Source organism: Balaenoptera borealis (assembly GCF_965194805.1).
Source record: "Balaenoptera borealis genome assembly, chromosome: 3".
Taxonomy (NCBI): Eukaryota; Metazoa; Chordata; class Mammalia; order Artiodactyla; family Balaenopteridae; genus Balaenoptera; species Balaenoptera borealis.
The window spans coordinates 12514995-12541219 of NC_138866.1; the positions used below are offsets into that span (position 1 = coordinate 12514995).

Genomic DNA, 26225 nt, shown 5'->3' on the forward strand with positions numbered 1-26225 from the left:
GGCAGGAAGTGGCCTAATGACATATTGTGTTAACTGCCTAGGGTTTTTCTCTTGGCAGCAACTGATTGACAGCCCTTTAAATTGAGCGTGTATTCTCAGTTTCTCTACTGAGTTAGCCAACTCAGTGTGACCAAGACTATCCAAGTGACTGCCTTCGAGAACCTGACTGAGGAATGAGGGGTGGAGGGGAGCAATATTTCTTTGAAAAAAATTAGGAGAAAATATTTGCAAAGTTAAATTTTTCTAAGAACCATTAAAGATAACTCTGTATAAATAGATTCTGTAGATGTTCTAGAATTCTGATCAGCCAGTCATGAAATTGCTTAAAATTTTCATGATTTCATGTTCACTCTTGGCTTTGTTTCCAAAGGTGTTCAAACACTTGAAATCCCACTACTGAAAGTAGTCGTTGGAAACCCAAATTTGTTGGAAGTTAAAGTTGAAGGCTATTTTGATGGCACTGATAGTTATCTAATGGAAATTTCTGCAGCCAGCAAAACTTTACGTCAAGTAAGTTTTTCTTTAATTATTAAAAAATATCTATTGATTATAGAAAATTTAGAATATAAGCTAAGAAAAAGGAAAAATTATGCATAATCCTACCTATCAAGGATGACTAAACACTTTTAACATTTTGGGAATTATGAAAAGGCTGTATGTGATAGAGATTTAAAAAGTGAGCTCTGGAAAAGACTACCTGAGTTAGTTTTCACTGCTGGTACTGTTTTTGTGAGCTTAGGAAAGTTACTTTAAGTTTCCTCATCTATAAAATGGAAGTGATACTAATAATACCTACCTCATAGGATTGTTTTGAGAATTAAATGTGATAATTCAGGTAGGCCATCTAAAACAATGTCTGGCACATAGAAAATGCTCAATCACTATGAATTTATAGTATTTTCCTTTTTTTCCCCCTAAAACTGGGAGAGCATTGTACATACATTTTTAAAAATTTGCTCCTTCCACTTAATTATATAGTTTAATCCTTTTATGTCAATAAATATTTTTCTGCAAATTCTACAATCTGTTTATCATGAAAATTTTCAGATATAGACAAAAGAAGAATTTCCATATACCTATTTCTCAAATTAAACAATAGTCAAGGTTTTGATACTTCTGTTTTATCATCTCTATTTAATTTTTTTTGGTTTATATTCTGACATACTTTTAAATGAATAGCAGACATTATGTCATTTCACTCCTATATGCTTCCATACATATCTCCAAAAAATATGTGTATTATCTCTCACATAACAAGAATGCCATTATCATCCCTGAAATTTTTTGAATGAATTTTTTTTTGGTATCCTATAAAACCCAGTCCATAATCAAATTCCCCCAATTTTCTCAAAAAAATAAAGAGTTTTGGGTTGGTTTGTTTGAATTGGGATCGAAACAAGAGTCACACAGTATGTGGTTATTTATTAATCTCTTAAGTTTCTTTTAGTTTAAGGTAGGTATGACTCCATTTTCTTCCCCTGCCATTGAATTGTAGCAATTGAGTCAGTTATGTTGTAGAATCTCCAGTATTCTAGATTTTTCTGTTTACTTCCTTATTTCTTATTGAACTTGTGTCACCCCCCTCCTCCCACCCCAAATTTCCTTTAATAGTAGAACCCTGCTTAAATTCTGGTTCAATGTGTTTTAGCAAAAATTCATTAAAAATAGATTATTTTTAATGGCTTACAGAGTATAGAGATGGGGGCAAAACTACTAGAGTCTACTATATCAGTATAATTATTAGTATTTCTACATTTTTTAATTTCAAGAAGTACTTAAAAATTTCAAACAGAATTTATCAAATTTTGTTAATGTTTAATATCATGCAAGGTTCAAATATGGTTTTTGTACATAAATTTCTACTAAAAACATATCTTTGTGAAATACAGTGATTGCTAAGTGAGTATCTTCTTTTCAAAATGTATACCAATGGAAGTTATTTTACTCGTATTATCCAAGCAAATGTCAATGCTTATCAATGAATGAGGGAAGCCTTGCCATTCTAAGTTGGATTTACGTCCAACTACATCCAATAATAGTGTTTATTTAATAATAAACACTTAATCCTTGCTCATTTCCAAATGTCACCCACAGGCAATTAGATTGGAATGTATTTCTTCCTGGAAAAGAATATTTCTTCTGTTAAGATTTATCCTCAAACAGATTGTTATGATCAAACTTATGACTCTATTTCTGTTTTCTATTATCATTCTTTTTCTATTTCTTTTCATTTTCATTTTCTGTATTCTTTACTTGGGTACTGTGCTAGTTTGCCAGGGCTGCCATAACAAAATACTATGGACTGAGTGGCTTAAACAACAGAAATTTATTTTCTCACAGTTCCAGAGGCTAGAAGCCAAGATCAAGGCACTGGACGGGTTGGTTTCTTCTAAGGCCTCTCTCCTTGGTCTGCACATGGCTGTCTTCTCCCTGTGTCTTCACATGGTCTTCTCTCTGTGTGTGTCTGTTTTCAAATTTCCTGTTGTTATATGACACTCATCATATTGGATTAGAGCCTACCCTAATGATCTCATCTTAACTTTTGCCTCTTTAAAGGCCTTATCTCCAAATACAATCACATTCTGAGATACTGGAGGTTAAGACTTCAACATATGGAGTAGACACAGTTCAGCCGATAACAGTTACTTTAAATAACCTTCATTTATTTGGATATTTCCAGGGTTCAACTTCACTGGCGTTTATTGTCTGGGGAGCATCGACTGAGTGTCTTGTTACAACATTCGTGCCAACGTTGAGAAGCAGCTGTAGTTATCTCAAGTCTATGCATCACATTCCTAGTGAAATTATCCCATTGGAGGACTGGATCAGTGGAGTTCACATGGACAGTCAGGGTTTTAATATGATCAAAGTTTTGCCAGTAAGAAACCTAAGCAGATTGTTTGAAGGGTACCAGTGATAGATTACTTTTGTATGATCGGCTGGCCATTCGGTCTTAGCATTTCTTTCCTGAAATGCTCAAAACAACCCAGTTATTTTTCAATCCTCATGTCGTTTTGAAGATATGATGACTAAAATGTGAAAACTTTCTGAAATAATGATTTTTCTTGGTAACTTAGTCTTATCATTATTAATATCACGTTTTATGCTATATTATGGTGGCATAATCTTGGGCTTTCACAATATATACAGTTATTTGCCCTTAAGTTGACTCATTCTCATCCTGAGCTGATATATCTTACAGGTCCCATTTCAATGTAATAACAATTTTAATTTTTGCCTTGTCAGACTCTGTGACTCTTTTAAAAATATCTTTGTTAACTTATTACTTATAATTTTCTTTGTGACATAAAAAAAAACCAAACTTGAAGAATTATTTACTAAATATGTCACTAAGCCTCTTTATAAGGTGTTTAAACTTTATTGCATTGACTTTATGACAGCTACTTTAGGTTCTAAAACTTTTTTCACTTATTTACACGGTCCAAGTTGTATTACCATGGGTTGAGGGAGTGCTGGAGAAAGAGAAATTTACTTAAATACCAGGAGCTGAAAGTGAAATATTTGTTTTGAATGCTTTTCTAGAAAATCAAGATTTTTAAATGAAAGACTTAGTAAATAATAATGAACTTTACACTAACTTTGTTTAATCATTTTCAGATAAACTACAGGCCTCCCTCTAATATGGGAATAGCTATTCCACTTACAGATAATTTTTATCATGCAGATCCTAGCAAACCCATACCAAGAAATCTATTTCACAAGTCAAAGGTAAATATTTTTTCTGTAGATATGCTAGTATTCATTTGAATTCAAGAAATCATTCAGTAAAATTACAGATGGACAGACCTAGCTGTGGAGATTAAATGAGAAGGTGCATTAAGCATAATCCGCCCTGATAACATCACTACTTTTTCTCCTCCTCACCTTCCCTCTCCCCTTCCCCGCTCCATCTCCTCCCCCTCCCCTTCCCTCTCCTCCTCCCTCATTACTACTACTACTACTACTATTACTACTACTACTACTACTACTACTACTAATAATAATAATAATAATAATAATAATACTGCTATCCCTGTTCCTCCTACTACTTCTTTAGCCTTTTGTTCTCTTACTGCTACTCCTGGATACAGTTTTGGAACCAAGAGGTCTAAATGGACTCTTTCCCCTTGACCTCTCCCTAGCTCCCATTTGAATTTCAAAGAGCATAGGTAGAGTGAGAACATCGTTTTTTAAATGAAAGGGGCCTCAGACCCATCTCACAGCTCTGTGAAAGGAATGATGTCCAAAAGGAGAGAAGAGTGTTTGCTCCAACATAGACTCATTTGAACTGCCGAGGATCCGCCTAGAAAATAACCAAACCCCAGCAGCACTCTGCCTCTCTGGAGTCAGGGTGAGCAAGGTAGAACAGAGAGAAACCATTAGACTCAAAAGAAAAATACATCAGGACTTCCCTGGTGGTCCAGTGGTTAAGACTCCAAGCTCCCAATGCAGGGGGCCTGGGTTTGATCCCTAATCAGGGGAACTAGGTCCTGCATGCATGCCGCAACTAAGAAGCCCACATGCATATGTAACTAAAGATCCCACGTGCCGCAATAAAGACCCAGTGCAGCCAAAATAAATAAATAAATAAATACTTTTTTTAAAAAAAGAAAAGTACATCATGGGGTGGCTTCCCAAGGAAACCTCACAGATACCTGTAACATCTCTCTCGAGAAAAACGCACCTAACTGCATATACATATGGACAAGCAGACATTCATATGCATTCATGAACATACACACACACACAAAGACAGAAAATGGTTGTTTCTTTTATTCAAAATTCTTCATCATCTTCCCATCTCATTCAGAGTAAAAGCCAAATTCTTACAATGGTTTATAAGGTCCTCTGTGGTTCAGCCTTGGCTTCACATCTGACCTGATTTCCCGCAGGTCACTCTGTTCTGCACACATTGGCCTCCTTGCTGTTCTTCAAGTATACCAGACCTATTTCCACCTCAGGGTCTTTAAGTTTCAAAAATGTCCTCTGTCTGGAATGTGCCAGATATCACATAGCGCATTCCATCACCATCTTCAGATTTTTGCTTAAATGTCACCATCATTGTGAGACCTTCCTTGGCCACTCTATTTAGAACTGTAACCTCCACCTCCACTGATGCCCACTCCTGTCCCCCTTCCCTGCCTTATTTTTCTTCACTGCACTTTTACAATTTTACATATTTTACCCATTTATTTATTGTATTTCATTAAAAGGTAAGCTACATAAAGCAGGGTTATTTTGGGGTTTTTTTTAATCTATTTTATTCTCTACAATATCTTTAGTACCCAGAAAAGTGCCCGACATAGGGAGTGCTTAAAAATTGTTCAACAAACGAATAATACACATTTATACACATATGATTACAGACACACACACACACGAGGTTGACTTCTTGTTGAATCTTGGATTTCAGGGTAAGCAGCTCTGCTCCAGGCAATGAGCAACTCAAATACTGAATTCTTCAGTTGCAGTTTCTTCCAAAGATAAAGTCTGATATGTCACTAGATGCAAGCCTCCTCTATTGAAATATGAGTTTAATATATTTACATGGAAATCCTTCGTTTGGATTTTTTTTTTCTTCTGGAGTTTCTTGGGAGTTGAATAGGAAATGTATCTAATTTACACATAAGTAAATAACAGGTTTTGGGGGGGCACCTTTTATACATTCAACAAATGTTAATTTCAGCATTTCCAGAGTTATCAGACACTGTACAAACAGATATTCTCTGGGGAGACAACAGTGAACAAGATAAACATGACATCTTCGTGGATCTTTAATGGGGGAGAATAAGCTTTAAAAGTTACACAAATTAAATAGCATCATCTAGTGGAGCAGACTGCTCAAAATTTATGTAATTCTGCCTCTGATCACCTCAAAATATAACAGCTGGGAAAAAAGTACATCTGAACCAACACTGTGACTTCTTGTTATGCTGGCATCATCCCCTTACTAGGCAATCATGTGTGATGTCATTCCAGATACAGAGTTGGCAGTTAGACTCTCCAAGGATAAGCAGACAACTGTAAAACACCAAATATTTGAAGAAAACTTCCACAATAAAAAAGAAGCATAAATCTAAACAACTAAAAAACTCATGCCTTGGAAAACAGTATCATAAATACAAGCAAACTTTAGAATAAGCAAAATAATTATTTCAGAACAGTTTCAGTCATATTGCAACCATGAAAAAAAAATTGGAGACAGACATCACACACACAAAAAAGATGTCAGAAATTTAAAATGTAATCGTGAAACAGCTCAAAAGATTGGAAGAGCTGAATGAACCTAACTAAGCAGCAAATTAGTTCTGAAATTAGATAGTGGTGATGACTGAATAACATTGTGAGTATACTAAAACCCACTGCATTGTACATTTGAAAATGGTAAATGTTATCTCACTAAAAAGAAGAAAAAAAGAAGCAATGAGGACGAGAATGGTAATCTTAAAAGAAGTAGAAAGAAGAATAACGTTTTTAGAAATAGAGTTGATTTTCAAAATCAAAAGCCAGTTCTTTGAAAAAACGAATAAACCAATCTCTAGCAAGAGTGATCAAATGAAGAAATGAATGACAAGTGGATGGTTATAGTGGAGATTTTAAACAGCCTTAGTGACTACTATGAGGAGAGATAAGTACAAAATAGTAGGTTTGGAGAGTATCCATAGTCGGCAGCCCATCATATCAAGTCTGTTCTTTTAGGTCTCAGTTTCCATGCCAGCGATGGAGGTGGGCATCTTAATTACTGCATTCAGAAAGACACAGGCTTTCTGGGTCCCATGCATGTTGACTATCAATGGCCCTGAGGTAAACTGGCAAGCAGCTGAGTGATACTTGGGTTCATTCCAAGCAAGGAGACAAAATTCAGAAATACTGTGCTTTTACCTTGTTATTAATGGATTTTTTCCCTTTTTAACTTCTCAGGGATTTTATTCATTCAGGCAACAAATATTTATTGCACATTTACTCAGTTTGCAGAAATCCTGCCACCAAAAAAAGCACATCAACCTATTTTAATTCTATTTGCAGAAATCTGGTAAATTCAAACAGTGTGCAAATGTGTCTACTCGGGAGGAGTGTAATTGCACAAATGATCAGAAGTTTTCACATGCTGTTGCTTTCTCAGACTGCAGAGAAAAGGTAAGATAATCTTTAATTTCCTGAAGACAGAGTATTTTCATATTAATAAGATTTTGAAATGCACATTTTGGTTAAACATGAAAACTAAGACATAGAAATACTGTTTTATTATGACATAGAATTAAATATGACATAGAGCTAAAAATATTTGAATTTAAATGTCCCCAGACATGGTAATTAACCTCATCTGTAGAATAGAATAATATCTGCATTGCCTTGTTCATTTCACAGGTTCTTATAAAGATACACACACACACATGCTTATATCTATATGAAAACAATGTATAACCTGTCAAACGTTACACTAGATTATGGTGAATATTGATTCATTTAAAAAAGTATTGACTATCAAACATGTATCAGGTTCTGAGAACATAGAACTTAAAGCTCAAGGTACTAGTGACAAAATAGAAGACAGTATAATATGTTGGTTAAGAGAATGGGTTCTGTGTCAAATACTTCATTCTGTTAGGCTCCAAACATTCAGACATATATCAAGTTGATGTTGGTATCTGCATTAGCTGACTTACCTGTGCACTTTGTATAACTTTCAAGTAGATCTATTTCAAAGGCCTTGTTGGACTGTATATGGCATTATTTTAAATTACTTTATACAAAGATAAAATCGCTTACTATAATATTGGGCATAGAGTCAGCAGTCAATAAACTATGAGGGTTGCTATTGTATACCTCCACAACTCCACCCTTGCTGAATTCCAGTATTTCTTGAGCATTTACTGTCTACCATGTACTGCTCTAAGGCTTCTCCATAACTTGTCTCATTTCATTTGAGGCACAGAGAAGCCTGGTAATTTGCCAAAGACCACATCATTAATATGTGATGGAGCTAGATTTGAACTCCAGAGCCTGAGTTTAATGAGTGTGGTTGAAAGATCATGACTGGGAGAGCAGCCAGCAAAAGCAAGAAGAACTACAATCCTGCAACCTGTGGAACAAAAACCACATTCACAGAAAGATAGACAAGATGAAAAGACAGAGGGCTATGTACCAGATGAAGGAATGAGATAAAACCCCAGAAAAACAACTAAATGAAGTGGAGATAGGCAACCTTCCAGAAAAAGAATTCAGAATAATGATAGTGAAGATGATCCAGGACCTCGGAAAAACAATGGAGGCAAAGATCAAGAAGATGCAAGAAATGTTTAACAAAGACCTAGAAGAATTAAAGAGCAAACAAACAGAGATGAACAATACAATAACTGAAATGAAAAATACACTAGAAGGAATCAATAGCAGAATAACTGAGGCAGAAGAACGGATAAGTGACCTGGAAGACAGAATGGTGGAATTCACTGCCATGGAACAGAATAAAGAGAAAAGAATGAAAAGAAATGAAGACAGCCTAAGAGACCTCTGGGACAACATTAAACACAACAATAGTTGCATTATAGGGGTCCCAGAAGGTGAAGAGAGAGAGAAAGGACCCGAGAAAATATTTGAAGAGATTATAGTCAAAAACTTCCCTAACATGGGAAAGGAAATAGCCACCCAAGTCCAGGAAGCACAGCAGGTCCCATACAGGATAAACCCAAGGAGAAACACGCTGAAACACATAGTAATCAAATTGGCAAAAATTAAAGACAAAGAAAAATTATTGAAAGCAGCAAGGGAAAAATGACAAATAACATACAAGGGAATGCCCATAAGGTTAACAGCTGATTGCTCAGCAGAAACTCTACAAGCCAGAAGGGAGTGGCATGATATACTTAAAGTGATGAAAGGGAAGAACCTAAAACCAAGATTACTCTACTCGGCAAGGATCTCATTCAGATTTGATGGAGAAATCAAAAGCTTTACAGACAAGCAAAAGCTAAGAGAATTCAGCACCACCAGACCAGCTCTACAACAAACGCTAAAGGAACTTCTCTAAGTGGGAAACACAAGAGAAGAAAAGGACCTGCAAAAACAAACCCAAAACAATTAATAAAATGGTCATAGGAACATACATATTGATAATTACCTTAAACGTGAATGGATTAAATGCTCCAACCAAAAGACACAGGCTTGCTGAATGGATACAAAAACAATACCCATCTATATGCTGTCTACAAGAGACCCACTTCAGACCTAGGGACACATACAGACTGAAAGTGAGGGGATGGAAAAAGATATTCCATGCAAATGGAAATCAAAAGAAAGCTGGAGTAGCAATTCTCATATCAGATAAAACAGACTTTAAAATGAAGAATGTTACAAGAGACAAGGAAGGACACTACATAATGATAAAGGGATCAATCGAAGAAGAAGAAGATATAACAATTATAAATATATATGCACCCAACATAGGAGCACCTCAATACATAAGGCAACTGCTAACAGCTCTAAAAGAGGAAAACAGCAGTAACACAATAATAGTGGGGGATTTTAACACCTCACCTACACCAATGGACAGATCATCCAAACAGAAAATTACTAAGGAAACACAAGCTTTAAATGACACAATAGACCAGATAGATTTAATCGATATTTATAGGACATTCCATCTCAAAACAGCAGATTACACGTTATTTTCAAGTGCGCACAGAACATTCTCCAGGATAGATCACATCTTGGGTCACAAATCAAGCCTGAGTAAATTTAAGAAAATTGAAGTCATATCAAGCATCTTTTCTGACCACAATGCTATGAGATTAGAAATCAATTACAGGGGAAAAAACGGAAAATACACAAACACATGGAGGCTAAACAATACGTTACTAAATAACCAAGAGATCACTGAAGAAATCAAAGAGGAAATCAAAAAATACCTAGAGACAAGTGACAATGAAAACACGACATTCCAAAACCTATGGGATGCGGCAAAAGCAGTTCTAAGAGGGAAGATTATAGCTCTACAAGCCTACCTCAAGAAACAAGAAAATCTCAAATAAACAATCTAACCTTACACCTAAAGGAACTAGAGAAAGAAGAACAAACAAAACCCAAAGTTAGCAGAAGGAAAGAAATCATAAAGATCAGAGCAGAAATAAATGAAATAGAAACAAAGAAAACAATAGCAAAGATCAATAAAACTAAAAGCTGCTTCTTTGAGAAGATAAACAAAATTGATAAACCATTAGCCAGACTCATCAAGAAAAAGAGGGAGAGGACTCAAATCAATAAAATTAGAGATGAAAAAGGAGAAGTTACAACAGGTACCACAGAAATACAAAGCATCCTAAGAGACTACTACAAGCAACTCTATGCCAATAAAATGGACAACCTGGAAGAAATGGACAAATTCTTAGAAAGGTATAACCTGTCAAGACTGAACCAGGAAGAAATAGAAAATATGAACAGACCAGTTACAAGTAATGAAATTGAAACTGTGATTAAAAATCTTCCAACAAACAAAAGTCCAGGACCAGATGGCTTCACAGGTGAATTCTATCAAACATTTAGAGAAGAGCTAGCACCCATCCTTCTCAAACTCTTCCAAAAAATTGCAGAGGAAGGAACACTCCCAAACTCATTCTATGAGGCCACCATCACCCTGATACCAAAATCAGACAAAGATACTACAAAAAAAGAAAATTACAGACCAATATCACTGATGAATATAGATGCAAATATCCTCAACAAAATACTAGCAAACAGAATCCAACAACACATTGAAAGGATCATACACCATGATCAAGTGGGATTTATCCCAGGGATGCAAGGATTCTTCAATATATGCAAATCAATCAATGTGATACACCATATTAACAAATTGAAGAATAAAACCCATATGATCATCTCAATAGATGCAGAAAAAGCTTTTGACAAAATTCAACACCCATTTCTGTTAAAAAAAAAAAAAAAAAACTCTCCAGAAAGTAGGCATAGAGGGAACTTGCCTCAACATAATAAAGGCCATATACGACAAACCCACAGCAAACATCATTCTCAATGGTGAAAAATTGCAAGCATTTCCTCTAAGATCAGGAACAAGAAAAAGATGTCCACGCTCACCACTATTATTCAACATAGTTTTAGAAGTCCTAGCCTCGGCAATCAGAGAAGAAAAAGAAATAAAAGGAATACAAATTGGAAAAGAAGAAGTAAAACTGTCACTGTTTGCAGATGACATGATACTATACATAGAGAATCCTAAAGATGCCACCAGAAAACTACCAGAGCTAATCAATGAATTTGGTAAAGTTGCAGGATACAAAATTAATGCACAGAAATCTCTTGCATTCCTATATACTAATGATGAAAAATCTGAAAGAGAAATTAAGGGAACACTCCCATTTACCACTGCAACAAAAAGAATAAAATACCTAGGAATAAACCTACCTAGGGAAACAAAAGACCTGTATGCAGAAAACTATAAGACACTGATGAAAGAAATTAAAGATGATACCAACAGATGGAGAGATATACCATGTTCTTAGATTGGAAGAATCAATATTGTGAAAATGACTATACTACCCAAAGCAATCTACAGATTCAATGCAATCCCTATCAAATTACCAATGGCATTTTTTACAGAACTAGAATAAAAAATCTTAAAATTTGTATGGAGACACGAAAGACCCTGAATAGCCAAAGCAGTCTTGAGGGAAAAAAGCGGAGCTGGAGGAATCAGACTCTCTGACTTCAGACTATACTACAAAGCTACAGTAATCAAGACAATATGGTACTGGCACAAAAACAGAAATATAGATCAATGGAACAAGATAGAAAGCCCAGAGATAAACCCAAGCACCTGTGGTCAACTAATCTATTACAAAGGAGGCAAGGATATACAATGGAGAAAAGACAGTCTCTTCAATAAGTGGTGCTGGGAAAACTTGACAGCTACAAGTAAAAGAATGAAATTAGAACACTCCCTCACACCATACACAAAAATAAACTCAAAATGGATTAGAGACCTAAATGTAAGTCCGAACACTATAAAACTCTTAGAGGAAAACATAGGAAGAACACTCTTTGACATAAATCACAGCAAGATATTTTTTGATCCACCTCCTAGAGTAATGGAAATAAAAACAAAAATAAACAAATGGGATCTAATGAAACTTAAAAGCTTTTGCACAGCAAAGGAAACCATAAACAAGACGAAAAGACACCCCTCAGAATCCGAGAAAATATTTGCAAATGAATCAACAGACAAAGGATTAATCTCCAAAATATATAAACAGCTCATGCAGCTCAATATTAAAAAAACAAACAACCCAATCCAAAAATGAGCAGAAGACCTAAATAGACATTTCTCCAAAGAAGACATACAGATGGCCAAGAAGCACATGAAAAGCTCAACATCACTAATTATTAGAGAAATGCAAATCAAAACTACAATGAGGTATCACCTCACACCAGTTAGAATGGACATCATCAGAAAATCTACAAACAACAAATGCTGGAGAGGGTGTGGAGGAAAGGGAACTCTCTTGCACTGTTGGTGGGAATGCAAATTGATGGAGCCACTATGGAGAACAGTATGGAGATTCCTTAAAAAACTAAAAATAGAATTACCATATTGACCCAGCAATCCCACTACTGGGCATATACCCAGAGAAAACCATAATTCAAAAAGACACATGCACCCCAACGTTCATTGCAGCACTATTTACAATAGCCAGGACATGGAAGCAGCCTAAATGCCCATTGACAGACGAATGGATAAAGAAGTTGTGGTACATATATACATTGGAATATTACTCAGCCATAAAAAGGAACGAAATTGGGTCATTTATAGAGACGTGGATGGATCTAGAGACTTTCATACAGAGTGAAGTAAGTCAGAAAGAAAAAAAATATCGTATATTAACGCATATATGTGGAACCTAGAAGAATGGCACAGATGAACCGGTTTGCAGGGCAGAAATTGAGACACAGATGTAGAGAACAAAAGTATGGACACCAAGGGGGGAAAGTGGCAAGGGGCGGTGGTGATGGTGGGATGAATTGGGAGATTGGGATTGACATGTATACACTGATGTGTATAAAATGGATGACTAATAAGAACCTGCTGTCTAAAATAATAAATAAAATTAAATTAAATTTAAAAAAAAAAAGATCATGACTGGCAGGGAGAGGGCCGTTAAGGGATTTGGGCAAGACCCAGTTCATGCAGTATCTTAGGGTATATGGGTTGGCCGAAAAAGTGTGGATACCATAATAGCAAATTCCTGTGAAAAAAGGCCGACAGAAAGTCATGAGTTTTGTTACCACAGTCTTTGTGCACTACTTTTGGAGTTCACAGTGATTCTACTATAAGACAGATTTTTTTTTTTTTATACTCTGAGAAGGCAGAAACCCTCAGAAGCACATTTCATATAGAATAGACAAATTCTTGGGAATACATCTATTCATTCTTTACCAGGAAATGAAGAGTTAGTATTGAATTTTCCAAATTTACATTCATTCTTGGCATTTGCATTTTAGGTTCCTCGTTTTAAGTTTCCAGTTACACAATATCCAATTTCTTTGAAAATTTACAGTGAGGATGGACATATCCCAGTGGAAACTCCATACCTGGTTACTGTGACTGAAGTGAATAACAGGGAAAACTGGAACCTAAGTAAGGTTTGCTTTCTTCTACAATTATTACAGCTATGCGTACTATTGTTATTATGTAGAGAAGTGGTTTACAAAACTGTTTACACAAAAGATAGCCGAGAGTTCTTTGGAAAAGAAGTCGAATCAGTTGTCATGTTGCTGTTCACGCTGCTTCTATCATCTCACACTTCTTTTTTTTTTTTTTTTGAAGTATAGGTGATTTACAATATCATGTTAGTTTCAGGTGTACAGCACAGTGATTCAGTTATACATACATATATATATTCTTTTTCAGATTCTTTTCCCTTATAAGTTGTTAAAAAGTATTGAGTAGAGTTCCCTGTTCTATACAGTAGGTCCTTGTTGGTTACCTATTTTATATATAGTACTGTGTATATGTTAATCCCCACCTTCTAATTTATCCCCTCTCCACCTGCTTCCCCTTTGGTAACCATAAGTTTGTTTTCTATGTCTGTGTGTCTCACACTTATTTCATCATCACTTCCAGTGACCTGGACTCAGAGCCATTATGTAGATTAGCAGCAAAAATGATTGAATTTGTGCTACACGTTGGTCTGGTGTCTCCTTTCATTGCTTTTGCAATATTATGAAGGAAGATATAAAACGTGTTGCCACATTATCTATAAGATCTATCTTCTAATTATATGAGAAAAGTTTCTTAAATATTTTATGGTAAAATAATTGAAAGGATGCAGAAGTATTTCTAAATAAGTAAAATGAAATCTACCACAATTCAGTTTTAACTCAAATATATAATTTTTTGTTGCACATTTGTGTTTGTTCACGAATGTGTACTTTTAAGGAGATAAATAGGTAGATAGATTGATAGATCAATAGATAGAGTTAAATGAAATTTCCAAATGTTATCAAACATCCAGACATTTGGTATTCAGTAAGAGTCTTACTCTGCCCAACATATGCATTTTTGAATTGAAAAACTGAGCAAAGAGAACTAGTAAATATTTTGCTTTAACTAACATCCTCATTTTCTGTGGTGTGCTGGAGCCTGCTCTTTTTGAGCACTGATTGTTAAATATTCAAGCATATGGCATACTGGTTGTTAAACCATTCATTGCTTAAAATTAGCCATGATGATATTCACATCCTGTATGGAGAAAAGGGAACCCTCCTACACTGTTGATGGGAATGAAAATTGGTGCAGCCACTATGGAGAACAGTATGGAGGTTCCTTAAAAACCTAAAACTAGAACTACCATATGACCCAGCAATCCCACTCCTGGGCATGTAGCCCAACAAAACTATAATTCAAAAAGATACATGCACCCCTATTTTCATAGCAGCACTATTTGCAATAGCCAAGACATGGAAGCAAGCTAAATGTCCACGGACGGATGAAGAAGATGTGACATATATATATATATACACACACATACACACACACACACATACATATATACATACACACACACAATGGAATATTACTCAGCTATAAAAAAGAATGAAATAATGCCATTTGCAGCAATGTGGATGGACCTAGAGATTATCATACTAAGCGAAGTAAGAAAAAGACAAATATCATATGATATCACTTATGTGTGGAATCTAGAATATGACACAAATGAACTTATTTACAAAAGAGAAACAGACTCACAGACATAGAAAACAAATTTATGGTCACCAAAGGGGAAAGGAGGTGGGAGAGGGATAAATTAGGAGTTTGAGATTAGCAGATACACACTACTGTATACAAACTAAATAAATAAATAACAAGTCCTACTGTATAGCACAGGGAACTATACTCAATATCCTATAATAACTTAGAGAAGAATATGAAAAATTATTTATATATATAAATATATATATATATAACTGAATTACTTTGCTATATACCAGAAACTAACATAACATTGTAAATCAACTATACTTCAATTAAAAAAATTCACACCCTGAAAATTGGCAAACGCTACAGTCGGAGCTTTTTTTTACCCCTCTAGATCCCATGTACCTTTACACCACTGCCATTTCTAACCCCCACACTACATGTGTGGTTTTAGAAAGAATTACAAGAAGATAGGAGTAACTGATCACTTCTTTCAGAAAAGATTTAAGTGATCTTATTGTGGAACTTCTCTGCTACCTTACTGGAAATCATTTACCAACTGCTAAGGTAGTCCTGAAATTATCTCATTGCCAAATACCCAAAATATCTGCAGGTCAGGATAGTCATAAGCATAGGGCAGGAAAGAAAGGTCAGCCTGAATTAAGGTGGTAAGAGGTCATCCTTCTTGACGATGCCCCTGAGAAGATGCAGTGTCAGATGCTAGGCCTAATTTCCTCTAAATATATTCTCCACAGAGTCAAGCAGAACTAAAATTATGTATAATTTAGCCATGTTATGGAGTGGAATCTTTCATTGTACCTTACTGTATTTAAGAAGCTTTACACAGAATGAGAAAATAGCATACATGTGCTTAAAATATACTTTGTGTAATTTTAGAACACACTGTGCCAGAAAATGTAAAAAAAATGAAAGACTACTTAGAATCGATTCTTCATGCTCCAGTGTATAATCCTTTAGGCCTCAACCTAAGTATAAAGGTAAGTTGACAGCATTTTTATTTTTCCTGTTTTGAGTTTACATAAAACCTGTATGTCTTTGGTTTTAGTTTTAAAGGATAGGTATCCGTGAATGGTGGTAATAGCATCGCTATTTGGAGTTTATTTTTCCTCCATTTCCCTTGATGCTATTATAATATTTCTAAAGATATCTGAATGTTGAATTTAACATTAACTTACCATTTTTTGAGCTAAAATGCAAGACTAATAGATTATCAAGGTGGAGCAGAAAAGGTGTTTCCAAAAGTTAGGGGGAAATGGGCTCAGTATTCTTTACCTGGACTTGTACAGACACATGTCTTCTGGGTTCAGCTGCCCCTAAGAACACATCAAGTTGACATAATCTAGGTGATTGTTGTGAAAGCCAATAAAAGTTAGGGGACATCTCAAAACCATGAATATGTGGATTAGCCCAAAGTACTCATCAAGGCCATGTTAGATTTTATGTTTCTGTTTCTTCATTCAAAAAGAAAAAAGTGTCAGCTATCGAATCCCTCTGTTTCTAACTCTTGTCCTTCTCCCTCCATTTTTATTTTGATACATGAAGTATATGCCCAAGAACCTTAGAAAAGAGGTTGGAATTTTTCTATGCAGAATCTGTAGGGAAAGTGGCCCCAGTGTATATTTTTACTTAAAGGAACATACATGTCAATGTTGCTAATGCCTGGTGTGTTTCTTCCACAGGGCTCTGAGCTCTTTCACTTCAGAGTGTCTGTTGTTCCGGGGGTCTCGTTTTGTAACTTAGGTGAAGAATTTCAGGTATAGTGAAGGCACAGGTATCCAGTGGTATCCAAGGGGGTGATGGCTGGTGATGTAATATGACAGGCATCCGTCCAGGAGACACTTAAGAGAAAAAAATGGCAGAATTTGTATGATAGACAAGACCTGGAGATGGGGGACCCTGGAGACTGGTGGTGACATTATCAGCAGTGCTGAAGTTAGGGCCCTTGATAGGTTGCAGGACCAGTTAATGCTGGGAAAATTTTAATAAGTGCCTGTATTTGTTTTTGTTCCCTCTCCACCTTCCATATTTAGCTTGGTTTTCTGACACTACCCCCCACCCCGCCAACTCCCCACAGAGACCTATGTCTGTAACACTTTAGTTTCCAGTATTACCCTCCCTTTGGTTATTTGCATTGTAATGGTAGAGTCTTAAATACTCCCAAAGCCGTCAAGATCCAAAAGAATTGGAAACCAAAATCAGTCTCTCCAAATCACCCTATGATGTTCAATGACTCATTTTTGTTTATTCATGTAGTGATATCTGCTGCCTGTGGCGGGTGGGAAGGAATAAGGATTTGATTAAATTGATTAATGGCTCATTCATTGTCAAATACTGTTACCACATTATCAAAAACAAAATCTCTTACTCTCTCTTTTTTCCTTTTTCTGTCCTGGCCCTGCCTCAGTAATGAATCTGCACAACTGTGGTGACGGGTGCCATGGCAGCAGTGCAGACATCTAAGACCCTGAGAAAAAATCCATCCCACTAGACCTAGGAAAAGAAGCATCTGTCGTATGAGGAGCATGAGAGAAAATCCCCATTATTTTTCTCTCTTTTTTCTCATCTCTTTGTCCCAAGGTCAGCCCCAGTTTCATGGAACAGCACAGTAGTACAGAAGGCTAAAACTCTAATGAATCCCAGCTTTCTTCCCAGAGGACTAAGGAAAAGGGCCTCTAGGAGTAGAGAGTATGGGGGAAATCCCTAAGAGAAGAGAGCTGGAGGAGGAGATTCCTAATTGTGTATATGTACTAGTGCAAGTACCAAGCAGCACACGAGTAGAACACACCTAAAGAAGCTTATCAAAGGCTTCAAAATAAAACGACAATATAAACACCCACTTAAGTTCCCCTAAGTGGCAAAGGAGACAGGAAGACATGATAGCATAGCTAAGGCTTTTTTTGAAAACTGAGCAGACATTGGAGCCATACCCACAGACAGTAAGGCATTACTTGTGATCTGAATGCAACCAGTGTGATTGACTGCTGAAACAGACAAAAAATTCAACATTTTCCAGAGAATTTTTAACAGGACCCAAAGTCTCTAAACATAATATCTTAAATATCCAGGATACAATCCAAAGTTACTCAGTATACCAAGAATTAAGAAAATATAAGCAATTCAGGGAAAGAAAAGACAATCAGCAAATGATAGCAAATGGAATTATCAAGACAGATATTTTAAACCAGCTATTATAACCATGCTCTAGGTAAAGGCAAGCACTTTTGAAATGAATGGAAAGGGAAAGGAAGAAATTCTCAGCAGAGAAATAGAAGCTATTTAAAAAAAAAAACCCAATGGAAATTTTAGAACTGAAAAATACAAATATTTAAAATTTTAAAATCACTGGATGGACTCAATAGCAGAATGGGTATTGCAGAGAAAAGAATCAGTGAATTTGAAAATAAATCAGTAAAAATTCAACCTGAAGAAAAAAGATTTTAAAAAGAATAGCCTCAAGGATCTATGCGACAGTATCAAAAGGTCTAACATTTATGTCACCAGAGTCCATGAAGGAGAGGAAAAAAGAGATTAGTACAGGGAAAAAAAAGAAGAAAAAGCTGAAGAAATTAAGGCTGAAAATGTCCTAAATTTGGTGAACACAAAATTGACAAATTCAAGAAGCTTAATGAATCCCAAACAAGTGAACTTAAAAAAAAATCATGCCTAAACACTACACCTGAATGCCTAAATCATAATCAAACTACTAAAAATCAAAGACAAAGAAAAATCTTGAAAGCAGCCAGAGAAAAACACTACATGTAAGTGAACAACAATTTGAATGACTGCTGATTTCTCATCAGAAACCACAGAAAAGAAAGTTGTACAACATCCTTAATGTACTGGGGACAGTTGTAGTGTAGGGAAGAAGGACTGTCAACCCAGAACTCTATAGCTAGTGAAAATATCCTTGAGGAATGAGGGGAAAATAAAGGTCATTTTCAGATGAAGGAAAAATAAGATAATCCACTGTAGGCAGAACTTCTTTGAAAAAATGCCTAAGGAAGTTCTTCAGGCTAAAAAGTGTCAACAGAGAGAAACAAAGCTTCAGGAATGAAGGAAGAACCACGAAAATGAATACAAGAAAAATAGGAAGTGATTGCATAGTTAATAAAGGAAGAGAATCATTAAGAAACAATAGAAAAAGACAAAGGTTCCTGAAATCTACTTTTGCAAGTATCCTGAAACAATGGAATGCAAAGCATGATCTTGGATTTTCTCTCATTCTAAAGGACATTATTGGAATCATTGATAAAATTTGAGTAAAATCTGGAGATTAGATAATAGCGTTGTCTCAGAGTTAATATCCTGGTTTTGATAACTGCACTCTGGTTAAGTGAATTCTTTGCGTTAAAGAAGTACAAATTGAAGTGTTTTGATGATAAAAAGACATTGTGTCTAGAACATACTCTTTTATGATTCTGGGGTTCAACTTTTTTTTAGACATGGCATGGAATATTTAGATAATCATAGAAGATTGGGAGGGAAACATTTAAGAAAAAACTGTTTTCAAGAACTTTAGAGATAGCAGTTTAGCTGGAGAACACAGGATTCACAGGTGATAGAGGTTTCTACTCTTAGAAATACAATAGATGACTTAAGCAAGTGAAATTTTTATATCTTCTGATAAGGTGACTGAAATTTTGTTTTAGGCAGAAATGGGTAAGGAAGGCATTCTGGGTGGAAAGAATAACAGCAGCAAAGACACAGATATAGGAAGTCATAAAGCAATCTCTTCAATAGTAGATCCATTTGGCTGGAATGTAAGGTTATATATAAGAAAGTGGGTAGGTTAGGGTCCCATTGTGGGAGACCTTGAATGTCTGAATGAGAACTTTGGAACATTCCTGTCAACAATGAGAAACTATTAAACATTTTTGAAAAGGGGTGTTCAGGGATGAGCACATGATCCTACGCCTGCCCAAACAGAGTGAATCACAGGACTTTTGCTCAAAGTGCTGGGACATGGACTTGCTCTTTCTTAATGACATTGAACAAGGAAGTTTGCAGCCCCAGGAGCTACTGTCAGCCACAAGGACTGTTGGGACTATGGAGGGAGTTATCCAACACTGAGGAAGCAGAACAGAGAAAAAGATAGATTATGATTACAATGGGTGGTTTCCTCTGGCTCTTCCTAACTTTAGCATAGAAAAGAAAATTCAGTTTTGAGATTACAGGTAGCGCACAATTGTCTCTCTTGTTTACCACAAACAGACTAGATCATTCTTACAAAGCTAATTATCCAACCTCCTCTGATGGGCCACCTTTAAAAGAAAGATTTTTGGTATCTTGTAGCACCATATTGAAAACCACAAGTAGCATATCATATCCAATATGTAATATTTGTCTATCAAATCCCCAATAATTCCAGTAGCATTGGGCACATTGTCTGAGCCTCCAAGTACAATAGGACATGGTTAAACCAGCTAGTCCATTACCATGAAGATAATTATCTTCCCAGATTGGAAAGCACAGTTTCTCACTGCTTTCCACACCACTTGGCCAGAGCCACCTTCTAAATTCTGTGGCTTACAATACTCCATTTCTGGTACCAGTTCTATATAACCAAGATTCTTCTCGTCACAAATGAAGCAAACTCTCTTTGTTTAAAAAAAATTTTTATAGACACACTGATGTTTTATAAAGATTAATCTGGCAATGTTATTATGTCAACATGAATTGACAGCATGGAAAGCTGTTAGGGGAGCTTATTTATACAAAGTGAGGTATTAAAACTCACAATAGCAGTAACAAAAGTGGAATAGAAAGAATGAATGTGAGAGAAATTATAAAAGAATTCATAGCTTATGGGACTGTTTCTTAAAAACCAGATACATCCTTAGGTCACTGGGAGGATGGAGATACCTTTAACTTGATCTATACCCTAAAGCAGCTTTTTAATCCTTTATCTTGTCCTGGCATTTTCCCACATTCCTGCCACCCTGTTTTCATTCATCTCTACTTTCTTCTACCTCCAAAGATGATCTTCCTTCCTACTTCACTGGGAAAACATAAGCTTGAACCACCTTATTCTCCATATGCCCGCACTTCTACTTATAACGTCTATGGCACCCATCTTTGCCTCTAGTCTCAGAGAAAAAGACGACTCTGTGCCTCTGTCAATGATCCTGTCTCCCCTCCAGGAACTTGTTTTTATTAATTAGCCATTCAGGCAGAGGAAACATTTTGAATATACAGAAATTTCCCAATGTCAGCACTTGTACAGAGGATTTCTAAAGAGAGGATAGTTTGGAAGAGCCCATGCTTATTCCCTCTACCTTGAATGTACCTTCTCCTCCTTCTCTTATTCTTCAAGACCCAGCTCAGGAAGCACATTACCTGATAACGCTAAGCAGTTAGGCACTTCTAAGCATGTTCCCACAGCACTTTACCTGTTCCTCTGTAACTGAACACAGAATGTTTTCCTGCTGTGTAAGTGTTCTATCTGCCCGCCTCTGCCACTAAAGACATAGGATAAAGGAATAGGATATAAATCGAATTCCTATTCCCTGTGTATCATGTGGAAATTCACCACCTGTCAAATTGTCAAGAGACTGTAAGCTTTGTGGAAGCTAAATATCTATATCAGTCTGGACGGAATGTTGCTAAATGACTAACAATGTCTCCACCACTGTGGGAATCATGTCAAGTTCAGCGTTTTGAATTACTGGGTTCAGAAAGCTTAAAGACTTTGCTTTTTCTGTTGCAGATTTATGTTGACGAAGCCCCTCTGCCATTTCCAGGACACACACTTATTGCCCTCGCAGCAGCTGTACTGCTAGGGGGATTAATTTTTATAGCATTTATGTTCCAAATACATAACATCCACCCGTGGGATACATGCAAAAAATTGATGAGGACAAACAACATGAATTCAACAAATATTACTGGTAATTAGCTGGCTCATCGACTGAAAATCTGAATAGTGAACAAATGGTAATCATAATTTTCTCTTTATTTCCGAGTTTCATTAGACAACTCCTAGAAAAAAATATATTTAAATGTTAATGTAAAAACTAGCTAAAATACTATAGAATTACCATTTTAACTCAAATTGCTATTTGTCAACATGTTTACCATTCCATTCTCTTATTTTGAATACATGGAAAATTTCTTATGTCAACACTTATAATAGAGGATTTTCCTTGAGGTTTTTAGAAAAATACAAAATGATAACCATCTCTGTGTGGAATGGGTTTTCTGTATTTTTCAGCTTTTGTTGACTGGAGCCCATTCTGGGCCTTGCCCTTTTCAGATTGGAATATGAGTAGAATGCAATCCTGCCAGGGAAAGATAGGTGATAAAGGAGGCTCCTGTCCATGTGTGCTTTCAGAGCCTCATGGAAATTAAAGATGAAACCATTTGGGTTTCTTGAGGCAACTTCAAAACCAGATTGTAACACCTAGAGAATGAATTGTGACCCCATCGTGGGGTTGGACGAACACGGGGTCTGGGTGAGGTACTTATTTACAAAACTACATGCAACATGTAGAATTCCAAAAGATTCACCTCTGTGTACTCTCAGAGCACCTGCCCCCAGGTAGTCAGAAGATGGCCAATGCATTTGGAGATCAGAGAGTGGCACCCTCCTGGAAAAGCTCAGGAGGAGCCGCAGACTGCTCTTGACAACATAGGGAGAGCCTAGGCATCCGGCCAGGAGAGCCCAGCTCTGAGAACTGTAAACCGTGGCCGTACCTGTGTATCATGAAAGTTCTTTTGAGAGGATAGTGGGCAAGGTAGATCCAACAGTTAGACTCCGGAGCCAGACGTCCCAGGTTTGCCACTTCCTAGATGTGTGACCTGAGCAAATTATTTAATTTCTGTGTGCCTAAGTGTTTTCACCTGTAAAATGGGGATAATATTAATACCTACCTAATAGGGCTGTTGTGAGGGTCAAATGAATTAATACATGCAAAGTAATCAGAACAGTGCCTGGCTCTGTGAATACTCTAAGTGTTAGCTGTTGTTGTTAGGTTGTAAGTGATAGAAAGCCATTTTGTCTAATTATAATAAAAAGGGACATTTATTGGAAGGATACTACAGAAAGCCAGAAAATCAAAGCAAAATCTGGACAATCAGTTCTTGTCCATGGGGAGGAATGAGAACCATTCTGGAGACCTAGGAAAACAGGAGTTTGTCAACACCTCAGAACATCACTTGGGCCAGGGCTCTAGAGATAAAACATGGCACAGAAGTTAAAAGTGTAAGCTCCAGAGTCTAACAACCTGTGTTTCTTCTTTTAATAAACTGTTTTTTTTAGAATAGTTTAAGATTTACCGAAAAGTTGTGAAGGTGGTACAGAGGGTTCTCGTATAACCCACACGCATTTGCCCCTAGTATTAATGTCTTACAGCCTGGTTTTTATCTAGCTCCATCACCTACTAGCTGTGTGATCTTGGGAAAGTTATTTAACCTAAGATTCTGTACTGTGGTCTATACATGTCATCTTTTGGCTATTTGAGCATGTAGATGCATGCCGTGTACACATCTGTCTTCCTGTGTGTTCAAAGATGCCCCTGCTAAGATAATTCATTCTACATGTAACCACAAACTCATTCACCTCTTCCCCCAAAAAACACCATCCAAAGTCATATCTAATGATGGGGTCCAGAAGTAACGTCATAGAGCCACTGTTCTTGGGAGTCCAGAATCTCTAGGTGCTATCAATTTCTCTTAATTTCTGTTGAAAAGGAGGAAATAGTGATGATTATTATACTGTAGCAAAAGTCAAGAAATGTGAATTGTTTATGACCCTGTAACTAACGCTAAAGCTGGCATTAGATTTCTCTCTCCACCACACATTCCATGTGCTGCCCTGCCTCTGAACAGCACCTCGCCTGATTAGGATCCTTTGCCCAGCAGAATGAAATGTCTTCATCTGTGAAGGATCCAAGCCTTTGGTAAATCTGCCCTTTGGTAATCAGATATCTATTACTCTGTAAGTTAGTTTCCATTGATTTTTATTTTTTCCATTGATTTTTTTCCATTGGTTTTATCCATTGAAGTTTACCGAGGATATCCGGGGTTATCCTTGGTAGTAGAATTTTGTGGCCTTGCATCCACCCAATTAATCTTGGTCCTCAGTGTGTTATAGCATCTCTATTTTTCCTCAGTAAGGTTGATTATCCTCTTTTGTGCCTGTTTTCCTAATACACCAGGAACCAAAAATGGCTACATGGCTGTCTTGGTTTCCAATTCAGTGGGATCATTATTGCTTTCACTGGTATTTCTACACTGGTGAGATAGGCCACTTGATTATCAGAGCTCAAAGTTTAGAACACAAAAAAACAAAAATTTTGGTAGGTTTATTAAGTGAAATCTAAAAATAACCATTCACTCTCCACCCCTTATTTCCCAGATTAATGTGTTCTAGCTAGCAAACATCCCTGTATACTGGGGATTTCCAACATGGAACACATATTTCATCCAGCCAGAGAAATCGCAGTGTCCAAGAGACCACTGTGCATGAACGTTCAGTAGGCTTCCTTATATCATAAGACCACCTGTTTCTGGATGACAGAGTAACAGTAATGCAATTAATCCCCAAAACATCCACCCATTGCCTCACTTCTTTTTGTGAAGTGAGTTGAGGATAGGGCCAGAGGCAAATTGTGATGGATTAAACTGTTTAGAGTCCCAACGTGCTGAAAAGATTATTGTGTCTCCCTATGGGTAATTAAAATTTTAAATGTTTGATTATAACACAGCACTTAAATATACGTGGAAGTTAGAATAACTTCTTTCCAGATTTTCTGATTGGAAAATTCTGAATAGGGCTTCCCTGGTGACGCAGTGGTTAAGAATCCGCCTGCCAATGCAGGGGACACAGGTTCGAGCCCTGGTCTGGGAAGATCCTACATTCCACGGAGCAACTAAGCCTGTGCGCCACAACTACTGAGCCTGCACTCTAGAGCCCGCAAGCCACAACTACTGAGCCCTCATGCCACAACTACTGAAGCCCGCATGCCTCGAGCCCGTGCTCTGCAACAAGAGAAGCCACCGCACTGAGAAGCCCGCATACCACAATGAAGACCCAACGCAGCCAAAAAAAAAAGATTCTAGTTCCCTAAGTTCAGGGTTCCTTTCAGGTAATGCAACTCACCATATGTGCACATGTCATCTGGCCCGCTTTGTGTTGCCCAGGGGCTCAGGGTGCTGCAAAGATGCTAATACTCTGGCTACTGCTGTTGTTGAAAGTAATAAACAGTCCTTGGTTTTGTCTCAGGTGTCTTCTGTCCTCACCCAGCATTCCCAGAACTACCTCATTAGTTAACAAGTAGGATAAAAACCTCAGATCCTTCACAGTTCTTGACACAAACAAGGCTTAAATTTGTCCACAGGTCTGCTGGGTCATGAGAGAAGAGTAACCAATTTGTACTGCAGCCTGAATTGGGCTAGGTCCCACTCAAAGCTGTCCATTTTTGAACCAAAATTATTAGAGCAGGAATTCTAAATGGTATGCGGTATGTACGGCCTCACATTTCCAGATGTTGTTTGTCTTCGTGGTAGGGAATGCGTGGTGCTCTGGCCTGTTCTTTACTTTGGAATGGGAGATCCTCACAGGCTCCATAATACTGAATTAATCCAAACTTTGCTACAGCATATTCTTATCAACTTTGATCTTCTATCTCATTACACATGAATCTTACCAAGATGTCTTAGGAAGTTGTTTCTTTATGCTCTTCAGGTCCTTGCAACATAATGTCCTATTGCATAATGAGGTGATCACCTTGCTCCCCACTAGATTGGGACACAGAGCCAGAGTGGCAGAATAGTAACAGTGTACTGCTACCCAGCCAGGGAGCAATATGCCAGGGCCCTTAATGGTTGTCTCTGTACCATGATTACTGTGCCCACTCTGCTGTCACTATAATGAGCACACAGGGTGTAGTCATCTTAGGCACCTCTCATTTCTATCAGTATCAGGGATCCAGTTTCCAACTGTGTCATCTTGAGAAAGTTATTTAATTTCTCTGTGTCTCAGTTTCTTTGCCAATAT

General features: G+C 36.9%; 1 protein-coding gene across 2 annotated transcripts in view; it reads left to right on the plus strand.

Moving 5' to 3' along the window:
- Nucleotides 1-26022, plus strand: part of CATSPERB (cation channel sperm associated auxiliary subunit beta) — a 151031-nt gene extending 125009 nt beyond the window's left edge. For both annotated transcript variants that reach the window (XM_082384479.1, XM_082384480.1), the window contains 8 exons: nt 371-510; nt 2681-2878; nt 3619-3729; nt 7027-7137; nt 13513-13648; nt 16106-16206; nt 16909-16983; nt 21936-26022. In XM_082384479.1, the coding sequence (XP_082240605.1) occupies nt 371-510; nt 2681-2878; nt 3619-3729; nt 7027-7137; nt 13513-13648; nt 16106-16206; nt 16909-16983; nt 21936-22124 (1061 nt within the window). In that variant the 3' untranslated portion in view covers nt 22125-26022. The remainder of the gene's footprint in view (nt 1-370; nt 511-2680; nt 2879-3618; nt 3730-7026; nt 7138-13512; nt 13649-16105; nt 16207-16908; nt 16984-21935) is intronic.
- Nucleotides 26023-26225: the final 203 nt, after the last annotated feature.